The 19,714-nt window shown below is 45.0% G+C and overlaps 1 protein-coding gene across 12 annotated transcripts in view; it reads left to right on the forward strand.

Moving 5' to 3' along the window:
- HYDIN (HYDIN axonemal central pair apparatus protein) overlaps window positions 1-19,714 on the forward strand; it is a 421,089-nt gene that overhangs the window by 285,372 nt on the left and 116,003 nt on the right. For 11 of the 12 annotated variants that reach the window (XM_051847256.2, XM_051847253.2, XM_070062724.1 and 8 more), the window contains 11 exons: window positions 985-1,112; window positions 3,905-4,038; window positions 4,477-4,613; window positions 4,801-4,928; window positions 5,077-5,268; window positions 5,597-5,746; window positions 7,696-7,935; window positions 13,858-14,026; window positions 15,820-15,999; window positions 17,883-18,056; window positions 19,524-19,697. In XM_051847256.2, the coding sequence (XP_051703216.2) occupies window positions 985-1,112; window positions 3,905-4,038; window positions 4,477-4,613; window positions 4,801-4,928; window positions 5,077-5,268; window positions 5,597-5,746; window positions 7,696-7,935; window positions 13,858-14,026; window positions 15,820-15,999; window positions 17,883-18,056; window positions 19,524-19,697 (1,806 nt within the window). The remainder of the gene's footprint in view (window positions 1-984; window positions 1,113-3,904; window positions 4,039-4,476; window positions 4,614-4,800; window positions 4,929-5,076; window positions 5,269-5,596; window positions 5,747-7,695; window positions 7,936-13,857; window positions 14,027-15,819; window positions 16,000-17,882; window positions 18,057-19,523; window positions 19,698-19,714) is intronic. The other variant, XM_070062720.1, reaches the window with a different exon arrangement.

The raw sequence follows: 19,714 nt of genomic DNA on the forward strand, positions 1-19,714 counted from the left end.
TCACCACTGTCGCTTTTAGAGTGGGCTTTGTAATTATTTATAAAGTTTTTAAGTTGTCTTATAACTGGCTTTTAATTACTTTTCCCTTGCCTCCTAAAGCATTTGAATTTTCCCTGGCTTAATGATAATTGGAGTATCTAAACTCTCCCTACCAATTGCCTACCTTCCCTGATTCAGGATGTAGTAGCTAATTTATATTTAGCTAAAAAATACCTCTATCCAAATAAATTCCCTTTGTTAACACAAATTTAGTAAATATGAAAACTGAAAAGAATTCCCAACTGTCCTGGTTTGTCCAGCAAGGCAGGGGTCCCAGGGTATGTGGGCTTTCAGAGCTAGAACTGGGGAAAGTCCTGTGCAGCTGGGATCAAGATGGTCTCAGGGAGCTGGCACTGTGGCATAGTAGGCTAAACCTCCACCTGTGGTGTTGACATGCCATATGGGTGCTGGTTTGAGTCCAGCTGCTCCTCTTCTGATCCAGCTCCCAGCTAATGGCTTGGAAATGCCAAAGATGGCCCAAGTCCTTGGGCCCCTGCACCCACGTGGGAGACACAGAAGAATCTCCTGCCTGCTGGCTTTGGCCTGGCCCAAACCATTGCAGCCATCTAGGGAGTGAACCAGTGGATGGAAGACCTTTCTGTCTTTCTCTCCCTCTTTCTAGCTTTGGCTCTGCCTCTAAAATAAATAAATAGAATCTTTGAAAAAAAAAAAAAAAGACAGTCATGGAACTAGTGACTTAAAATGTCACTACCTTCAAGCCCTTGAGACCCAGTTAGTACCTCACTAAGTATAATCTCCTTTGACTCGGATACAAGTTCAACTTCCTCGCCAATTACATTGCCTACTAAAATAGAGGAAACACGGCTGCTGACGTGTCAAACAGTTCTGTTCCCTTCTCACTTTACCCTGAACTCAGAGTCTGCGTTCAGGGCACAATTCATATTATTCTGACCATCCAATTCCCTTCTCCTTGCAACCTCACAGGCACTGAAAAGTATGAAATCTTCTTGAACCAGGCCAGAAAAAACGTAGAAAAGGAGTACAGTAAATGTGAAACTCTTGATCACTTTGAGATACTAGCTGAAGAAATGCCAGAGGATGAATCTACTGAGGTAAGAATAGTTTCACCTTGCACAGAAGGTGTGTGCAGAAGATCCAGGGGCAAGAAGCACGTGGAAGAACAGAAAGAAATAGCAAAAGCGAAGAAGGGGGAGGTAAAGGAGGCTATGTGAACCCAGAGAAATGAGTAGCTACCTGCAGAACCTGTTAAGGGTTTGGGACTTAATCCTGATACCAAAAGGAAGCCACTGAAGCGTTTCATCCGAAGGCGGGGCATCATCCAATCTGCATCTTTATAAGACCGCTTGGCTGCCTTGTGGAACTCTGAGCAGATAGGGTATGGGGGCCATTGGGAGGGGCATGAGAGTCCATATGGGGACTTTTTTTTAAAGATTTATTTTATTTATTTGAAAGACAAAGTTACAGAGAGAAGTAGAGAGAGAGAGAAGAGGTCTTCCATCCATTGGTTCACTCCCCAAATGGCCTCAACAGCCTGAGCTGAACAGGTCCTAATCCAGGAGCCAGGAGCTTCTTTCAGGTCTCCCACATGGGTGCAGCAGCCCCAAGGACCTGGGCCATCCTCCACTGCTTTCCCAGGGGTGTTAGCAGGGAGCTGGATCAGAAGTGGAGCTGTTGAGACGCCAACCAGTGCCCACATGGGAGGCCAGCACTGCAGGCCAGGGCTTTAGCCCACTGTGCCACAGCGCTGGCCCTGGGACATTTGTTTCTTAAAGAGGTAATGGAATCATTCTAGGCAGCAGGTGGTAGCAGTATAAACAGTGATGATGACATTGGGATAGAGAAAATAGGGTGAGTCCGAGGACTGTTCCAGAGGTGGAATGGTCAGTGGTAGGGACAGATTGGAAATGGGGGGCTAGCCAAGGGTGACCCCCAAGTGCCTTGTTTAGATAACAAGAGGGGAGCACAGAGATAGGAAACCTGGGAGAAGCAAGTTCAGGTGGAGGGGCAAGGAAGGGACTTGAGTTCAGATGCCTCATTGTTGAGCACAAGATTTCTGTGCCTCAAGGAGCTGGAGGCTCTTCCTGGGACATGGGGAAGATAGGTGGGTTGGAAATGGTCACTGTAATCACAAGACGTGATGAGGTGCCCTAAGAAGTGTGTGGAGTGAGCAGAGAAGAGAGTAGCCTCAGAATGAAGTCCTCCAAAAAGTAGAGAAATTAAATTACATCACAAACAGGACCCTCAAGTACATCAAGATCTGCATGGGGAAGAAGGCTCTGGAAACATCAGGAGTGTGGGAGCCAAGTGGGGGGCAGGGGAGGGGGCTCTGGAGGAAAAAATACTGTGATGTGAAAGCAAGAGCCCCACACGTCCCTCACAGCCCCTGCAATTCCTCCCTTAACAATCTGTTGTGGCCGGCGCAGTGGCTCACTAGGCTAATCCTCCGCCTAGCGGCGCCGGCACACCGGGTTCTAGTCCCGGTCGGGGCGCCGGATTCTGTCCCGGTTGCCCCTCTTCCAGGCCAGCCCTCTGCTGTGGCCAGGGCGTGCAGTGGAGGATGGCCCAGGTGCTTGGGCCCTGCACCCCATGGGAGACCAGGAAAAGCACCTGGCTCCTGGCTCCTGCCATCGGATCAGCGTGGTGCGCCGGCCGCAGCGCGCCGGCCGCGCCGGCCATTGGAGGGTGAACCAACGGCAAAAGGAAGACCTTTCTCTCTGTCTCTCTCTCTCACTGTTCTCTCTGCCTGTAAAAAAAAAAAAAAAAAAAAAAAAAAAAAAAATCTGTTGTGACAAGAAGGTTGCCCGCTCCCATGGCTCTTCTATGCAAATGCAAATACACATGGGAACAGTGGCCACAGAAGAATGTGATACACAGCTGCAGAACCCTCAGACTGTTTAGGAGGGAGTTAGGTACAAGAAAGAAGCGTGTTGTTGGGAAGACAGCCAGAAGCCTGGTTGAGTACAAGATGGAAAGCCAGGGTGTGGTGCACGTCACAGGCAATCTGCCCGATTTTGCTAAGACAGAAAGTCCTCCCCTTTCAAACAGCTGACCAGTCTCATTCCACGCATGTTCTGAAGTAAACAGTAACTAGTCCTCAAGCAAGAAGACTTGACGACATCATTTGTCCCACACATAGCAATTGGGGTGGCGCTCTGTGTTGGCTAGTCAGTTTACCCAAAGTAAAGCAGCCTCCTCCTATCTTTACGACAGAGCCCCACCAAAGCTAGACTTGTGCGGGCAGGCAGAAACTGTGAGACGGGACTCCAACTTCCCTGGTGCTTTTGCATTTTAAAGAGATGGCTCCAGGGTCCTTGAGAAAGACATTCCTGCCTGGCAAGAGCCTTGGTTAGCTTTTAAAAATATTCGTATGTTTCAAAGAAACTTTCAAAGAAAACTTAAATGACAAGATTTCTAAAGTAAATGCTCTCAATAAGGAAAATTTAATCTCATTTTTTACTGGAGTTTACCTTTACATGCTAAACCTTATAGCTACACCCACTCTCCTATCTCCACATCCATTACTCCTGGCAACAAGACTGTTGTATTAATGAATCACACAGTACATACCCTTTTGAGATTGACCTTGAGATTTTCCTTCAACATAATGCCCTTGAGATCCGTGTGAGATGTCACATGCATCAGTAGTTCATTTCTTTTCATTGCTGGCTAGTATTCCTCAGTATGGAGGCACCAGTGTGTCTGCCTTCCCCATCCCTTCATGAGAACTTAATGATCCGAAGGTAGCACCTACCTGCTTTCATACGGTGACCCTGTGGAGGGCCACAGCCCTTTGCAGTACCTGAGAGTTTTTCAGCCTTCACAGAAACCAGTTATCGCCCCCTGGGGAGTGATATTTACTGGCTTGCTTCCTCTCTTGTTCCAGTTAAGTGCTCATCTCCAGATGGAAGTAGAGCGACTTATAGTCCAAAGCTATTCGCTAGAATATCAGAAAACAGTCATCCCTCTTCCCTTGGAGGACACGTGCTTCAGTCATCGGAATCGCCGCAGGCTAGCCAGGTGAGTGCCTCCGTCTTTGCGTCTGTGCCTGAGGGAAGCCAGCAAGCGGGGCTGCCTCGTGCAGAGCGCATCCTGAAATGATGCGTGGTCATCTAGGAATGGAAACCACACTGCCGTGCCCCAGCATCCAGCCAGCCGGGCAGGCGTCTGCCTCGTAGTCTCAGAAAACTCCAGTTGTCCAATGGACAGGCCCTGCAGCAGGTCCCTAAGGACCCGGACTGCTTTCTCAGATAATGGCAGGAATAGCAGTGTGGACGTCCTCGGGGGGGGGGGGGCACATTGTTTCTAGTCTCTATTCTCACGGCGCTTAGTTGTTCTCCTCTCTGGAAAATAAAATCATATACTCTAGGTAGAAGAGAGCCTGTCTCTCTCACTTTTGGAGAAGGAGGCTTTGGGGCTTAAAAGTGACTCATAAGAAGAACCTGTTAACCGTTTCAGAATCCAGCTGCCAGAGTACATCCTGGATTTTGGCTACGTTGTCCTTGGTGATGTCCGAACCCACATCATCAAGATCACCAACACCAGTTACTTTCCAGTGTCCTTCCATGCAGAAAAGCGTGTCCTTCATGACACAGGTAACTGGGCCAGCAGCCCCTCTCCTGTCCCACCATGTCATTGCTAATAGAAAACCACCCGGGATAGCATTCATGCTGCTTCGGACATCAGCTGAGCGAATGGTTGGGCCGGTCACTGATACTTTGAGTGGTCCTCCTGCCCCAGCAAGAGCTCTTCCACTAAGACGTCTTGTTTGTCTTGGTCCAGGCTTCAGTACCGAGCTAGATCGTGTGAAGAATCTGCCTTATGGTGAGACAGAAACATTTGAAGTGAGATTTGATGCACAAGGAGCCAATCTCGCCATTGGAAACAAAGAAGTCATTCTGCCCATCAAGGTAAGATGCACCACTGGGCCCACCTGCCCCTCCAGGTTTCCAGTTCTGCCGGCCAATCACCCTGGGATGACCGACCTGATTATTATGTAACTGTGAATCTCCCCCAACCCTGTACCTCAAGGTAATGGCAATTTTATGCCTGCTGTAGGTGGTTGGAGGGCCAACAGTTCATATCCGTCTCCAAGCCAAGTTGGCTATCCCAAATATGACGCTGTCTTGTGGAAAAGTGGATTTTGCCGCAATACAATGTGGACAGTGCATGGTGGAAACAATCCAACTTTCCAATAGTCTCCAAGTCCCTTGTGAATGGTTTGTCCACAGCCAAAAGCCTGTTAACAAGGTAAATGAGTCGTGGCCCACGGGTTCCCATTTCTCCATCTGCATTTCAGCCAGGTGTATGATTCCAGGCCTTTATTCCCATCATTTCAATCCGCACTCAAAGACTCAGTGGTGCAGTGCCTCTTGAATTAAATATGGGCCCTTACCCCAACCTCAAGGCCCCCTTGGGCTGTGTTATTAGTTCAAATGTGATCCTCATCGTCATACTGCTGGTCTCTCCACATTCCCTGATATCTGAGAGATACTCAGGGAATATAGGTGGTGTGAGTGGGGGAGGGAATGAGCTCACTTCCCATAGATGGTCTAATTAACTAATACTTATAAACCAGCTGGAAAGACACATGCCAAAGTACTTAAGACGGAAAGTGCATCCTGGATTAAAGCCAACGGCACAGATCTTTGAGATCCAGCCCGCTTCTGGAGTCCTGGATCCTGGTGAGAAGTCCAACGTGCAAGTGAAATTCATGCCAAAAGAAGAGGTGAGCTTGAAAGAAACGTGGCTGCTTTCAGATTCTCTGGTTCTCTTGGAGCTTTACTTTCAGGCCATGCTTGCTTGCTTGTCAGGGAAAGCTTAGCGTGGCCTGAGTCCTGCTATTCTGACCCTGGCGAGATCTCACGTGCCCTGAGTTCGCATGAGTTGTGTGACTGGCCTGGAGTCAGCAGACCCATGTATCAGTGTTTATCAGCAAGACCTGCACTTAGAGGCTATGTGTCTTTACACAAATTACTTAACCTTGCTTTGCACATAGGTAAAATAAAACAATCACAGTATTACAAATGAAAAGTCTTAACTGCAATTCTGAAGTCCAATAAGCTCCAAAAATTGGGTGGAAATTTTCATGAGTTTGATACCAAATTCATTTGACAGAAAAATCTCAGCTGACTGAACTGCTGTGAAGCTATTTTGCTTTTCTGTATCATACTTAGATTTCAGAGTCAAAAATTGCAGCTGTAGTAATATTAATGTGTTGATGAAAAGGGACTTTTCCCAGACCCTGCTGAGAGTACCAGCTGACATATAGGTTCTATGCACTGTTTACAGTTTTTAAAATTATGAATTTGAAAGAATCTCAAGTTTCAGGTAAGCTATTAACTGAACTACAACAGCTACCTCCTAGGTTCATTTTGAAGATTAAGTGCACAGTATAAAATAAAAACACACAACATACTGCACTACCTATAGTAAGTGTCTCAGCAGTTCATAAGTCTTATCGTAAGTAGTCATGATAATAAGTAGTCCTCAGTGGCCAGTCTCCCTGAACCCCATAAATCTTTCTTTTGTGATCATCATAAACACAAAGCCACTCCTGACCAAGAACACAGTAAAAATAACAGAACCACAGAGCCAGAAAGGACCTCATAAAATTATTCTGTAAAGTTGTTTGTTCAAAGCATAAGGCATTTGGGAGATATTTTCCTCCACCATATTCTTTTCAAAGAAAGATTGATGTGAATTTTTTAGAACAGCTATGTTAACTCCCATCTTCCTAATAATGAGCTTTGAAGAAATACTTAAGAATCTGTTCAAAGGAAGTGGGAAAGTGAATTACTTCATATCTCATTTTAAAATGAAGCCCATGTTTCTATTATTAACAAACTCTTCCCAACCCTTTGAAAAACTTAATAATGTGTTTATAATTCTTAGAGAGTCTCAAGACTGTCAAGGGCTTTGTTTGAGATTTTAGGGTTTTTTTTTCCATTACTGAATGAGTAAAATATCAGAAAACACAGTAGGAAATAGGTTTGTACAGGCAGTTCCATTAATGTTGACTTGGAATTGATCAAAATTAATCAAATGTTTTCACTAATTGGGAACAGACATTATGGACTGTGTGTACAAGAAATTGGTTAGCCCTAAAACCTACCCAATCCTACCTGCATTTCCATCAGAAATGCAGCCCAGAGAAATCTATGATTTCCACACTAGCAACTCTTAAACATTATAGAGTGTGTTCAGACTACTTCTCGTTAGAAAACCAGGCCTGGGGGATGCCATTCTGACAAAAAGGGTTAAGCCACCACCTGCAATGCCAGCATCCCATCTGAGCACCAGTTCAAGTCCCTATTATTCCACTTCCAATGTAGCTCCCTGCTAATGTGCCTGGAGAAAGCAGAAGACAGCCCAACTACTCCAACCCCTGCCACCCTCGTAGGAGGCCCAGGTGGAGTTCCAGGTTCCTGGCTCCAGTCTGGCCCAGCCCTGGACATGGCAACCATTTGGGGGATGAACCTGCTGATAGAACTTTCTGTCTCTCCTCCCCCACCCCCTTTCTCTGTAACTCTGTCTCTAAAATAAATAAATAAATATTTAAAAAAGAAAAGAATTTTCTTTCTTTGTCTAAACATGAGGATTTTTTCCCTTTAGTAGTTTTCAGTTTTATGTGGCAGGGGAAAATAATCAGGTGCTTGTTTTGGGTTTGTTTTCCAGAGATTCTATAGCCAAACCCTGATGTTCCAGATCGGCCAGAGTGCTCAGAAGCTTACTCTGCTGGCACAAGGCCAAGGTCTGCAGCCACGCCTGGAATTCATTCCTTCCGTTCTGGAGCTGGGGCCGCTGCTGCCTTACGCGCCTGGAGACGAGGCCGAGGTGGTGGTGAAGAATCCCTGCAACTTCCCCATTGAGTTTTACTCCTTAGAATTCGACCAGCAGTATCTCCTAGAGGAGAAGGTGAGCAGAAAGCCACCCTCCGTCTCCCTGCCCATGCCGAGCCCTGCCAGGTGCTTGTGTTCCCTTCTCTGTGGCTTGACCCACCCCCCTTCCCTTGTCAATTTAACAGCCACTTTTCTGTGGCCTTCCATGACCTTCTTCCCTTGCCCTCAGCAGAATGCATTACTTTATGATTCCATTATACATTTTATTCAACTAATTGAAAACTTAATGCATGGTTCATTCTCACATCAAAGAGCTAGATGCAACTACATGCCTATAGCAATTACTTACGTTTAAAGTAAGTTATCTATAGACAGCCTGTAATTGGGTGATTTTTAAAAAATATTTTCTGTATTTGAGTCATTTTTTAAAATACCTTTGCCAGTCTCCATCTTTAGTTGGCATATTTAGACCATTTACATTTAATGTGATTATTGATACATTAGAGTTTCAAGCTGTCGTTTTAGTAGTTGATTGTTGTTCTGTTTACTTCTTTCTGCGTTTCCACCAGCTGCTTCAACACTCTTTAGGATTACATTTTGATTTACCTAACATGCTTTTTCCATATCTCTTTATATAAACTCTTTAGTTACTGCCATAGGCATTACATTATACAAGCATATACATATATAACAGTCATAATCAACTGATGTTGATGATTTTCCATTTCTCATGTGGTTTCAAAAACCATTTCTCCCTTTATCTCACTTTACCCTCCCCCACTTTTCAATATAACTGTCTAAAATATTTCTTTATATCACATATCATTATCATTTTTTGTTTCAACTGTCCAAACACATATTAGAAAACCCCAAGAGAAAAGGAAGTGTATCTTTCTATTATTCTTTCTCCCTTTCTGATAGTCCAAAACTTCTTGTATTTACTTTCCATTTGGAGAGTACCTGTAGCTTTTCTTTCAAGGTAGATCTGATGGTCTTGAAAATATTATAGTTCTCCTTCAACTGAGAATGTCTTTTTCCCCCTTATTTTTTTGAAAATTTATTTTTTATTTATTTGAAAGGCAGAGAGAGTGAGAGAGCTCCAGAGAGAGACAGAGACAGAGATCTTCCATCTACTGGTGCACTTCCCAAATGGCCTCAATGGCCAAGGCTGTGGCAGGCCGAAGCCAGGAGCCTGGCGCTTCTTCCAGTTCTCCCATGTGGTTGCAGAGACCCAAGCACTTGGTTCATCTTCTGCTGCTTTCCCAAGCACGTTATCAGGGATCTGGATCAGAATTGGAGCAGCCAGGTCTAGAACGGTGCCCATATTGTATGCCAGCATCACAAGCACTATGCCACAACACCAGCCCCTCCCCCTTGTTTTTGAAGGTCTTTTTCATTGGGTAGATTTCGGGTTGACAGTTCTTTTATCTCTCAAAAACTATGCCACTTAAAAAAAAAAAAGGTTTATTTACTTATTTAAAAGTCTGAGTTACAAACGGGTGAGGGAGAGTCTTCTGATCCAGCTCCCTGCTGATGTCCTGGGAAAAGCAATGGGAGATGGCCAAGTGTTTGGGACTCTTCTACCCATATGGGAGACCAGAATGAAGCTCCTGGCTCCTGCCTTAGGCCTGGCCCAACGCTAGCCATTGCAGTCATCTGAGGAGTAAACCAACAGATGGAAGATTTCTGTCTCTCCCTCTGTCTCTGTAACTCTGACTTTAAAACTAAATGAATAAATATAAATACATACATATTTTTAAAATGCCACTTTGTTATGGCCTCTATAGTTCTATAAGAAATCCATGACATTTGAATTGAATTTTTAAATATATAGGTGAGGTTTCATTTCTCTCTCACTGCTTTGAAGAAATTTTTTTTAACTTTAATTTACAGAAGTTTAACAGACATGTTTTTAGCATAGATTTCATTTGGTTTATTTCATTTTTGGACTTTCTCAGTTTCTTGAATCTATAGATTTTAATCTTTCCTAATTTGGACATTTTTAGCCATTGTTTATTTAAGTACTTTTTCAGCCTCACCCTCTTTCTATTCTACTTTCAGGATTTAAATGGCACTGATGTTAGGAATTTTGATATAATCTCAAAGTTCTCTGAGACTCTATTCTTAATCCCCCCCCCCTTTTTTTTTTTTGCAGTTTTCTTTTGTTCAGGTAGGATAATTTCTATTATTTTTTCATGAAGTCCACTGTTTCTCTCTTTTGTGTCCTCTATTCTAACATTTAGCCCATCCATTGAGGGGTTTTCATTGTGGTTGTTAATTATATTCTTTAATATTAAATTTTTCATTTGGTTCTTTTTTAGAGCTTGTATTTCTTTGCCAAGACCTTATATTTTTTCAGTTGTTTCAACTATGTTCATAATTGCTCACTGAAACAATTTTATGATAGCTGCTTAATTCTAACATCACTATAATCTTGGTTTGGTCTCTGTTTTCTATACTCATTCAGGGTGAGGTTTTCCTGGTTGTTGGTATGATAAAGGATTTTCAGGTGAAACCCAGACATTTTTTATATTGCCTTGTGAAATTCTAGACCTTATTTCAAGTCTCTGTTTTAACTGATCTCCTCTGACATTTCTTGGACAAGGGGGAGGGAGCAGTGGGGGCTATGGCCTCTCACTGCCAGGTGGGGGTAACAGTCTAGGCTCTGTCCCTGACCTCCTCTGGCAAACAGTAGGAAGCGTCCTTCTTTACTGCCGGGCAACAGTGGCATTTTTGGATCCCTACAAGACCTCCATGACACATCCCTGAACAGGGGAGAGGGGAGTGTCTAGTTTCTGCCCACCACATGGCCCCCATGCCCACATGGGGATGGAGGGATGGTGGGACTGCCCAGTACCACCAGGTATGATGGAAGTCCTGGCTTTCTGCCAGATCATGTGGGGGGTGGAGGAGGGGGCAAGAGAGAGAGCAAGCGAGCCCTCCTTGTCCCCAGATGGAGGTAGAAGTCCAGGCTCTTCACTGTGTCTTTACTGCAGGTGTGGTGGGAGGTGAGGTCTCATCCTGCACTTGTAGGGAGGATGCTCCCAGAATGTCCCCGACTCACCAGCTCCTTCCCTGCTCAGACCTACAGTGAACCTTGTTCCTTTTAGTGAGAAGTAGTATTTGGAGAACACAGTATGAACCACTTATTGTGACTTCTTCCAGATCCTTTTAGTAGACAGAATTAGGAAACATAGTTGTTAAGGGGGAAAAAATGATGTATAATGATGTTTCAAATTTTACTTTAAGATTATATTATTTTATTTAAATTATTTTATGTTTGTTTCTGTTTTCCCCTGTAGTGAAAATCTTGGAAATATATTTTTATCAGTTTTCCTTAAAATAAGTATGTTTAATAATCTCAAAATAGCAACACAAACATTCCTAGTAAGATTGTTAACTGCTGTTATCCAAAAATACAGCATCACTTCTTTGCTGTAGATATTCCATTTGCCACCCTAATCCATTTTTTGCTCTCTCCTACCTGGAATCTGATCTGTGTGAACCACACTGTTATCTTATACCCTAGTGCCCTACTTCTTACAAACTACTTGTTAATGCCCTACTATGAGCAATAATGAAATTAGCCAGTAATTTCTTTTTTCATTTTTTTTTAAGTTTTTTTAAAATTTATTTAACAGGTAGTATTACAGATAGTGAGAGAGAGAGACAGAGAGAAAAGTCTTCCTTCCGCTGGTTCACTCCCCAAATGGCCGCAACAGCCGGCGCTACGCCAGTCCAAAGCCAGGAGCCAGGTGCTTCTCCTTGGTCTCTCATGCGGGTGCAGGGTCCAGGCACTTGAGCCATCATCCAGTGCTTTCCCGGGCCACAGCAGAGAGCTGGACTGGAAGAGGAGCAACTGGGACTAGAATCGGCACCCACATGGGATGCCAGCACCACAGGCAGAGGATTAACCGAGCGTGCCATGGCACCGGCCCTGCCAGTAATTTCTTTTTCCCTCTCCCCCCATCCCATCCTTTAACTTAAAATGGTGTTATTTTACTTCTAGTTAATACTTGTTGAGTGATCATCTCATATCCGGTTCCCCATACTTTGCCATTGGTATCTGTCTATATTGCCAGAACTTACAGCATTAAGAAGTCAGAACTTAGTTTCCATTGCAGAGTATTAGCTCTACACTTAACCATACTGAGTGTGCAACACCAATCCTTACAAGGAAGCTTCTCCAGGCATCTCTGGGTTGTCTAACGTTCATTCTCTGTGGATTCCTCTGGAAGGGGACCCAGGCACCATGCTCTTGGACTACTCACATGTTCCTAAGTGCTTATCTAAGGCTTTTGAAGATACAGTATTTGCCAGACTCACATTTCCTTTGCTTGAGTATCTTATATATGTTGTTCTATTGTTCTCTTGTAAGGTGTTATATTCATGAGGTCTGATTGTATATTAGTTATCTTTTGCTGCATAACAAATTACCCCAAAACTCAAAACAATATTCACAGATACCTGGTTCTTGTGGGTCAGAAATTTGGGGATGGCTTAGCTAAGGTAGTTCTGCTGTCTTTGGACCTGCCCACACTCAGCCTTTGAATTGTCTGTCTTCTTTACTTCCAGTGTTTAAGCCCTACCCTATTTGGAATCTTCTCCCAGTTTTTCTCAGAATGGGGAATCTGCCTCTATGGAAAGGAATCTTTTCAGTAGGGACTTTGGGGGTCCTCAGTGGCTCCTGTTGGCACCGTATCCTCTGTTGTGGCTCAGTCTCCAGGAGAAGCATAGTCTAGAACTCAGATCTGCATGTGGGAGGCTTACTGGGAACACTCTCAGGAACAATGCCTAGGAAGAATAGTAAAGCAGGACTGGGCAGAGAGAGAAGATGAATTGTAATGAGGTTGCTGATCTCAGCTGATCCTACAAAGAGCTCTGGAGCCCTGTGGCCCCTTCAGGGTTGTCCCATATGATGCAAGTTGCCCATGCCTTGGGACCCCAATATCAACCAGTCTTTGGCGTATTCCTTCCTTTCCTGACGGATGTGCCATGCTGCCTCTGTCCTGTGTCAAAGTTCCACATGTGAACGAGTCTATTTTGATCTCTCTTCTATTTCATGGATCAGTGTGTCTGCCCCGACATCAGCACCACTGTGTCTGTTGCTACATCATAAAAAGTCCTAGTACCTGGTAGAGCAATTCTCCCCTTAATTATTTTTCACTAATATTTAAATATTCTTGGCCATTTGTTATTCCATGTAAACTTTAGAATGAGCTTATTATCACTGTTTTTCCAACAAGTGAAACTAGTGATCCAAATAAGAATCACATAAAAACAGATTTTTGTACCAATAAATCAAGCTGTATAGGAAGTAAACACTTGATAACTTTCACTGTTTTATAAGTATAGTATAACCTAGAATCACCAATATTTAGAGAAAAAAACAGGCTGCCTACTTAAATTTGAATTTCAGATAAACAACAAGTACATTTTTATGTCTCAATAGTGCATGGGACATATTAACAATAAAAAATTATTGCTTATCTGAAATTCAAATTTAATTGTGAATATCCTGTATTTTATCTGACATCCCTAAAGCACATGCATATACATGTACTTAATGTCATTTTACCTGCTTTTCCCTATATCTTTTTATGAGATAACAGCCTTGCTTAATGAAATATAACCATAATTTTTTAAAGAACTTGTCACTCAAAATGCATAATGGAATCTGTATTTTTTGCCACTGGGGAGAAAGAAAACCTGCATACATTATTTTTAAAACAAGAAGAAAATTATTTTGCATGTATGAGCTGCCCACGCTGAAGTGCAGCAAAATAAACATGCTGAATGCCCACAGGTTCAGAGCTCAGCCCTGCTTTTCAGACTTTTCCAATGGGCCTTGCCCTTGGAAATGCGGAAAACGTCTCTACAAACCTCAGCCTTGGGCAGGAGCTTGGGTTTTACACGCTCAGTGAGCAGCCTCGCCTGGATCTGCAGGGAGGAAGCTTCCCCGGAGGCCAATGGCAGTTCCCGTTCTCCCCTTGAGCAGATCTTGCGAAAGCTGAAGGGCTATGATTCCCACAACACCTTGCTGCTGCCTCCCCGCGCCCCGGGGGAGAAGCTGCCCATGGAAGTGTACGAGTACTTTAAGGAGATGAAGAGGTCAAAAGAGGAGCAGATGAAGGCCAAATACCTGGACAGTATGGCACAGGAAAATGGTGAGAACTCAGCGGGGAGCCTCTGGCCCCAGCCACCGCCTGCTCCCTTTGAATTACTGCTTACGTGGGACGGACCAATTAGTGCCTGGTACCAGGCAAGTGCCAAGTGCCGGCATGTTTTATTTCTGACCCTCACGAAATGGGCCCTACTACCCCATTCTATGGATGCAGAGGCAGGAACACATTCTGCTCTCACAAGAGTCCCATGGGGTATTAACGACGTAAAAAACAGCCAATATAGATAGAAGAACACTGGCCAGATGCTGTGCTGAGGGCTCTGCTCCTGCAGGTGAGGAGCGTAGCACAGGGAAACTCGGTCCACACTGTTTTGCTTTTTGGGTTTCTTTTTTGTTTGTTTGTTTGTTTTGAAGTTTTTTTATTATTATTATTTGAAAGTCAGAGTTACACAGAGAGAGGAGAGACAGAGATTTCTACCTTCTGGTTCACGCCCCAAATGGCTACAATGGCCGTGGTTAGGACAGGCCACAGCCAGGAACCAGGAGCCTCTTCCAGATCTCCCTTGCAGGTGCGAGGCCCAAGGACTTGGGCCATCCTCTGCTGCCTTTCCCAGGCTACTAGCAGGAGGCTTGATCAGAAGGGGAGCAGCCAGAACTCGAAATGGCTCCTGTACGGGATGCCAGCACTCCAGGCCATGCTCAACCCACTGTGCCACAGCGCTGGCCCCAAGGCCCTTAGTTTTAAGTGGCAGAGTCAGGATTGCAGCCCAGGTATATCCAACTTCAGAGTCCGTGACCACAAGCACTCTCTCCAGCCCCTCCTACGGGTGTGCCTAAGTGGTGCAAAATAACACGCCATGTGAGGTAGAAACCAGTAGCAGAGAAGAGGCAGAGGGTGGGTGTTCATGAGGAAGAGGTGAGCTGTGCTGTGGTCCTCAAGGCCAAACCTCAATCACAGAACTGAGTGCACTCTCTTAACCTTGCCATTCCTGGTCCTCTCACCCCATCATCTTTCCCCGGGGCTCTCTTCTTTTTTAAAAAAAGATTTTTTTTTTTTTTAATTTGAAAGGCAGAGAGTGACAGTGACAGGCAAAGACAGAAAGAGATCCTCCAACCGCTGGTTCATCCCCAAGATGACTGCAATGGTCAGGGCTGGGTTAGGTCAAAGCCAGGAATCCGGAGCTCCATTCGGGTCATGCACACATGTAGCAGGGACACAAGTCCCTAATCCATTTGCCACTGCTTTCCCAGACACATTAGCAGGGAGCTGGATGGGAAGCAGGGCAGCTGGGACATGAACTGGGGCTCTGCTGTGGATCCAGCACTGCAGGCGGCGGCCTAACCCACTGCGCCATACGCTGGCCCCAGGGGGCGCTCTTGTGTGCTGGAACATTCAAGTCCCCTCGCTAATTTCCTGGTAGGAGCCTGTGGCCGATTACGTTATGTGTGTCTCCCTGCTTCTCTGTGCTCTCATCCTGGAAAGGCACCCAACCTGCTCTGCTCACTCTTCTCTGTGTGGCAGCTGTCGTGTGTGGAATAACTGCCCTCAGATATGGGACGTGAGCGTTTTAACTGCTGAGCTAAACACCCGATCCCTGGGTCCTCCACATTTTCTGAGCCAGTGCATGATTTTGGTGTGAAGTTGAAATGTAGAAACGCTTCGAGCGGAGAGATGCCCGAGACTCCCACTGGCGGAAGCTCTCACTTGTTTGGGTTGGATAGTCCTGGGCTATGGTAGCCAAGACAGTGACCGTCTTCTCTAATGTTCCGTTCCTGCTCCGTCTCCTCTTCCCTCCTGCCTCTCCCTCCTGTGTGTTTGCATCCCCTGCACCCCAGCAGAAGATGAAGATTTGTTCTCATCAGAGCAGGGCACCTCACCCAGCACGAAGAGGACGTCACTCAGCCAAGGAATCTCTCTCACATCCAACCTGGGAGAGCGCCACCCTTTGGCTGATTCCAGGACCTACCCAGATGAAGACGAAGATGAGGAAAGCCTGGAAAAACTCATATTTCAAAGTAACCGAGCATTTTAATGTCTGGGGACCAGTTCTCTATGAGCAGAAGTGGGAAGACTATTCAGTACCTTGTCACCTTTCTCCATCAAATTCCTCCTCCGAACCTCCTAATGCTGTTTCCCAGCCCATCCCCGCCCCACCCTGCCCGCCGCTACTCGCCCTTGGAGCAGCTCTGATCTGTGTGGTCCCCCTAGGATGCAAGCCCAGAAGCTGAGCTTAGTGTCCGGCATAGTCTTCTCGCCATGGTTCTTTGCATCTCACCTAGACTAAGGCTTAACTTGAAGGCCTCACTCTTTAATGCCAAAATTCCAGCAGACTTGGGGAAGTTGTAGGGTCACGTGGTGGGGCAGAGGGGGTGACATTCTTCCTGGTTTCCCTCCAACTGGACCCTCCCCCTTGGCCTCCCAGCTTTGTAGGCCCTTTTTCTGGCATCTATTTTCCCCAAGGTGTACGAATGTTGACACCACATTCAGAAATTAGACCCAGCTCATCTGGCTTATGGAAACAGTTTGTTTGCCAGTCATTGTGAACCATGGCAGAGCCTAAGGCACCTTGTCATGGGCTCTGCTCAGGGGATAGGAATCATGGGCAGTGCTGCTGACATTCCCCAGAGTTCTATGAACTTCTCCCTTTTAGTCTCGGTCAACGGGATGAGTAGCGGAAGGCAGGAGAATGTGATGGCAAAACTGGGATTAAAGACAGCAGTTCCTGGCTCCATGCCTCACATTTAACCCAGCCTGGCTCTGACGACCTGCCCCCAAGTGACCCCTGGTCTCTGTGGCAGCTCTTCACCCTGCTATGCCTCCTAGCTCTGCCCCCCCACCTCACCCCACCCCTGCCATGCCTGGCCTCTCCCAGAGCCTATTCCAGACACCCTACCAAGAAGGAGGCTTTCATACCATGATGCTTAAGATGGGAAAACCTGGAAACCATCCAGATGTCCATCAGAATGGGGTTGGTTAAAGTAATGATAAATCCATACCGTGGGGTTTATTCCACAACCAATCAGAAAGAATGAGATCTCTGTTTAAGTAAATGGAAAGATGTCCCAGATACAACATGTAAAAAAGCCAGTTACACAACAGAATCTTTAGAGTATGATCCTATTTTGTGAATGAAAGCAATGTGTTTGAGGTGACTGTATGCATTTGGCTGCATAGTGCTTGGCATCCTCTAAGTATTATTCTGCAATTTGCTTTTATTTCTATTGTACATATTGCTCCAGACCAATGCTTTTGATATAACTCAGAGTTTGGCAAATTTTTCTTGTGAAAGGAAAGACAGTAGATATTTGGGGCTTAGAAGGTTGTGTGCAACTGGAAGCAGCCAAAGATAATACGTCATCTAAGAGGTATGGCCGCATTCCAATAAAACTTTATTTACAAAAACAGGCAGCAGGACACATTTGGCCTATGGGCTGTAGTTTATGAGCCTCTGCTATCTAAGTCATAATTTTAATGATTCTTATTTGTTGATTCTATAATATGAATATGCCATCACTTGTCTTTATGTAGCCGTTTCCTTTAATGTTACAAATTCAGCTGTGTAATGTTTTGCCACTAGAAAAAAATTCCCCTTTCTCACAAATGCTCTTTGTATTTTTCAGCCAGATAAACTTCCCCAAAGTTGAATTAAAATCAAAGATATCTGTATTTAATGTATTTAATGGCTCTGGGCAAATTATTATCCAGAAAGAGTACTCTCATGCATTCTACAGGTGGTGACAGGTGTGAAGTTTACCAGTGTAAAACATCAGTGTTAAAAAAGAAAAATCCATCCCATTCACATCAGCATCCACACAAATTCTGGGTGTACATGCAGGCATGCACACTTGCTCACGCACACACATGTGCACGCATGGACACACGTGCATTTTATTTGCAGCCGACAAGATTCAGAGCATTGACAGCCACTCCGCAGATGAAGTCGGAGAGGTGGAAAACAACCCAGTGAGCAGGGCGATCGCGCGCCACCTGGGCATCGACATTTCTGCCGAGGGCCGCATGGCCAAGAACCGCAAGGGCATTGCCATCATCATCCACGGGACCCCGTTGTCAGGTATGCCCCAGTTCCGGGAGGAGGTTCAGACCAGAGATGCCACACCTCCGTCACAGCTGTGTGGTCAAGGCAGACATTTGAGTTTTCATTTGAGGAACAGAGTGATGTCGAGCAAGTACCCCAGAGCCAAACAGCTTTGGGAAAATTATTTAAGTTCTCTGTGTTCAGTTTTCTAGGCTGTGAAATGGCATGAAAAGTATCTATTTTATAGGGTAGTCATGAGAAGTTAAAACAACAGTGCTAATGCTAAGATTTTTTTAAAAAATATTAAATTTCAAAACTAATAATAATAATAAGCTAGTAATTTTTGACAAAGAGAATGTGCTTGCAAATCTTGTGAAGGCCATTTTCACGTTGCACTGAAAGCACTGTCAGAAAGATGGTCAGTGGACAAGAGGGAAGGAAACACGAGGTAGCCAGAGAGGGAACCCTGACCATGCTCCTACCTAGAACAAGCCACAGGCCCCCCTCTAGAGGAAGGTTCCATCGCGTCTGCAACTTCAGGTGGCAGCATCACAGAGAGGAGTGGCGCTGCAGCCCGCAGAGCCTTTCCATTTCTGTGGAGCTTCACAGTTTTCAAAAATATCTTCAAACAGAGCACATTAGTTCATGTAAAACCAAGGCTACTCACAGTAGGTTATTTTGCCCCTTTGGGGATTATGACGACGTCAGCATGTGTAATTTTTGATGGCAGTAAAGGACTACTTTTGCTCTGTCATCAAATCACCTGCTCTGACTCTGACCCTGCTTTCCCCTTCTAAGGACCCTGTGATTAGATTGTGCCCACCCACATAATCCAAGATGATCTCCCTCATCAAGATCCATAAATTCATCACATCTGCAAAGTCTGGCTGTATAAGGCGATTTGTTTGCAGGTTCCATTGATGAGCATGTGGGCAAGTTTGGGGGCCATTATTCAGCCCAGCTCACAACCCATTTCTTTTTATCAAAAACACAAGTGACGTGCTTACAGAAGCAAACTTAACAACCATAGACTGACCGTAATATCTCCAGATGAGTGGATTATGGGTCTTTTTCTTTAGACTGATATTTCTGAATTTTCTGCTTTCTTTTTAATAAAAGAATGGTGAAATGAAGGGGGAAATTAACACAAGTTATTCTTTGACCCAAAAAAAGTCTTCACATTAGATTCAGACGCAGTAGGAGCTTAACAGTATTTAAAGGCCATGTGATGGAACCTGTTTTTCAAACTGGAGGAAAACGCAGTGAGGGTGGTGGTAGCCACAGCACACACACCTCAGAGGTAGGAGTAGGAACATGTCCAAAGCTCTGACTCCTGGCCTGAGTCTTCCTTCTCTTTGCTGCTGCCACCTCTGGCCACACAAGGTACTTAGAGGCAGAACACTGAGAAAGATCACTATACAGGGTCCTCTGTTCGGGAGACTTCTGTCCAGGATACTGAGCCAGTGAGAAGCATGAAATTCAACTTCCCGGCCTTTTTTGCAGGAAAGACGGCCAGTGCCATCAACATGGCCAAGTACTACAACGCAGCGTGTTTGAACATTGACTCTGTTGTGCTGGAAGCCATGTCTGACAGCAGTAACATCCCAGGGATCCGGGCTCGTGAGCTCTGCATCAAGGCTGCCATAGAGCAGTCCATGAAGGAAGGAGAAGAGTTTGGTAAGCGCTCATCTCCC

The sequence above is a fragment of the Oryctolagus cuniculus genome, chromosome 18 (assembly GCF_964237555.1).
Source record: "Oryctolagus cuniculus chromosome 18, mOryCun1.1, whole genome shotgun sequence".
Taxonomy (NCBI): domain Eukaryota; kingdom Metazoa; phylum Chordata; class Mammalia; order Lagomorpha; family Leporidae; genus Oryctolagus; species Oryctolagus cuniculus.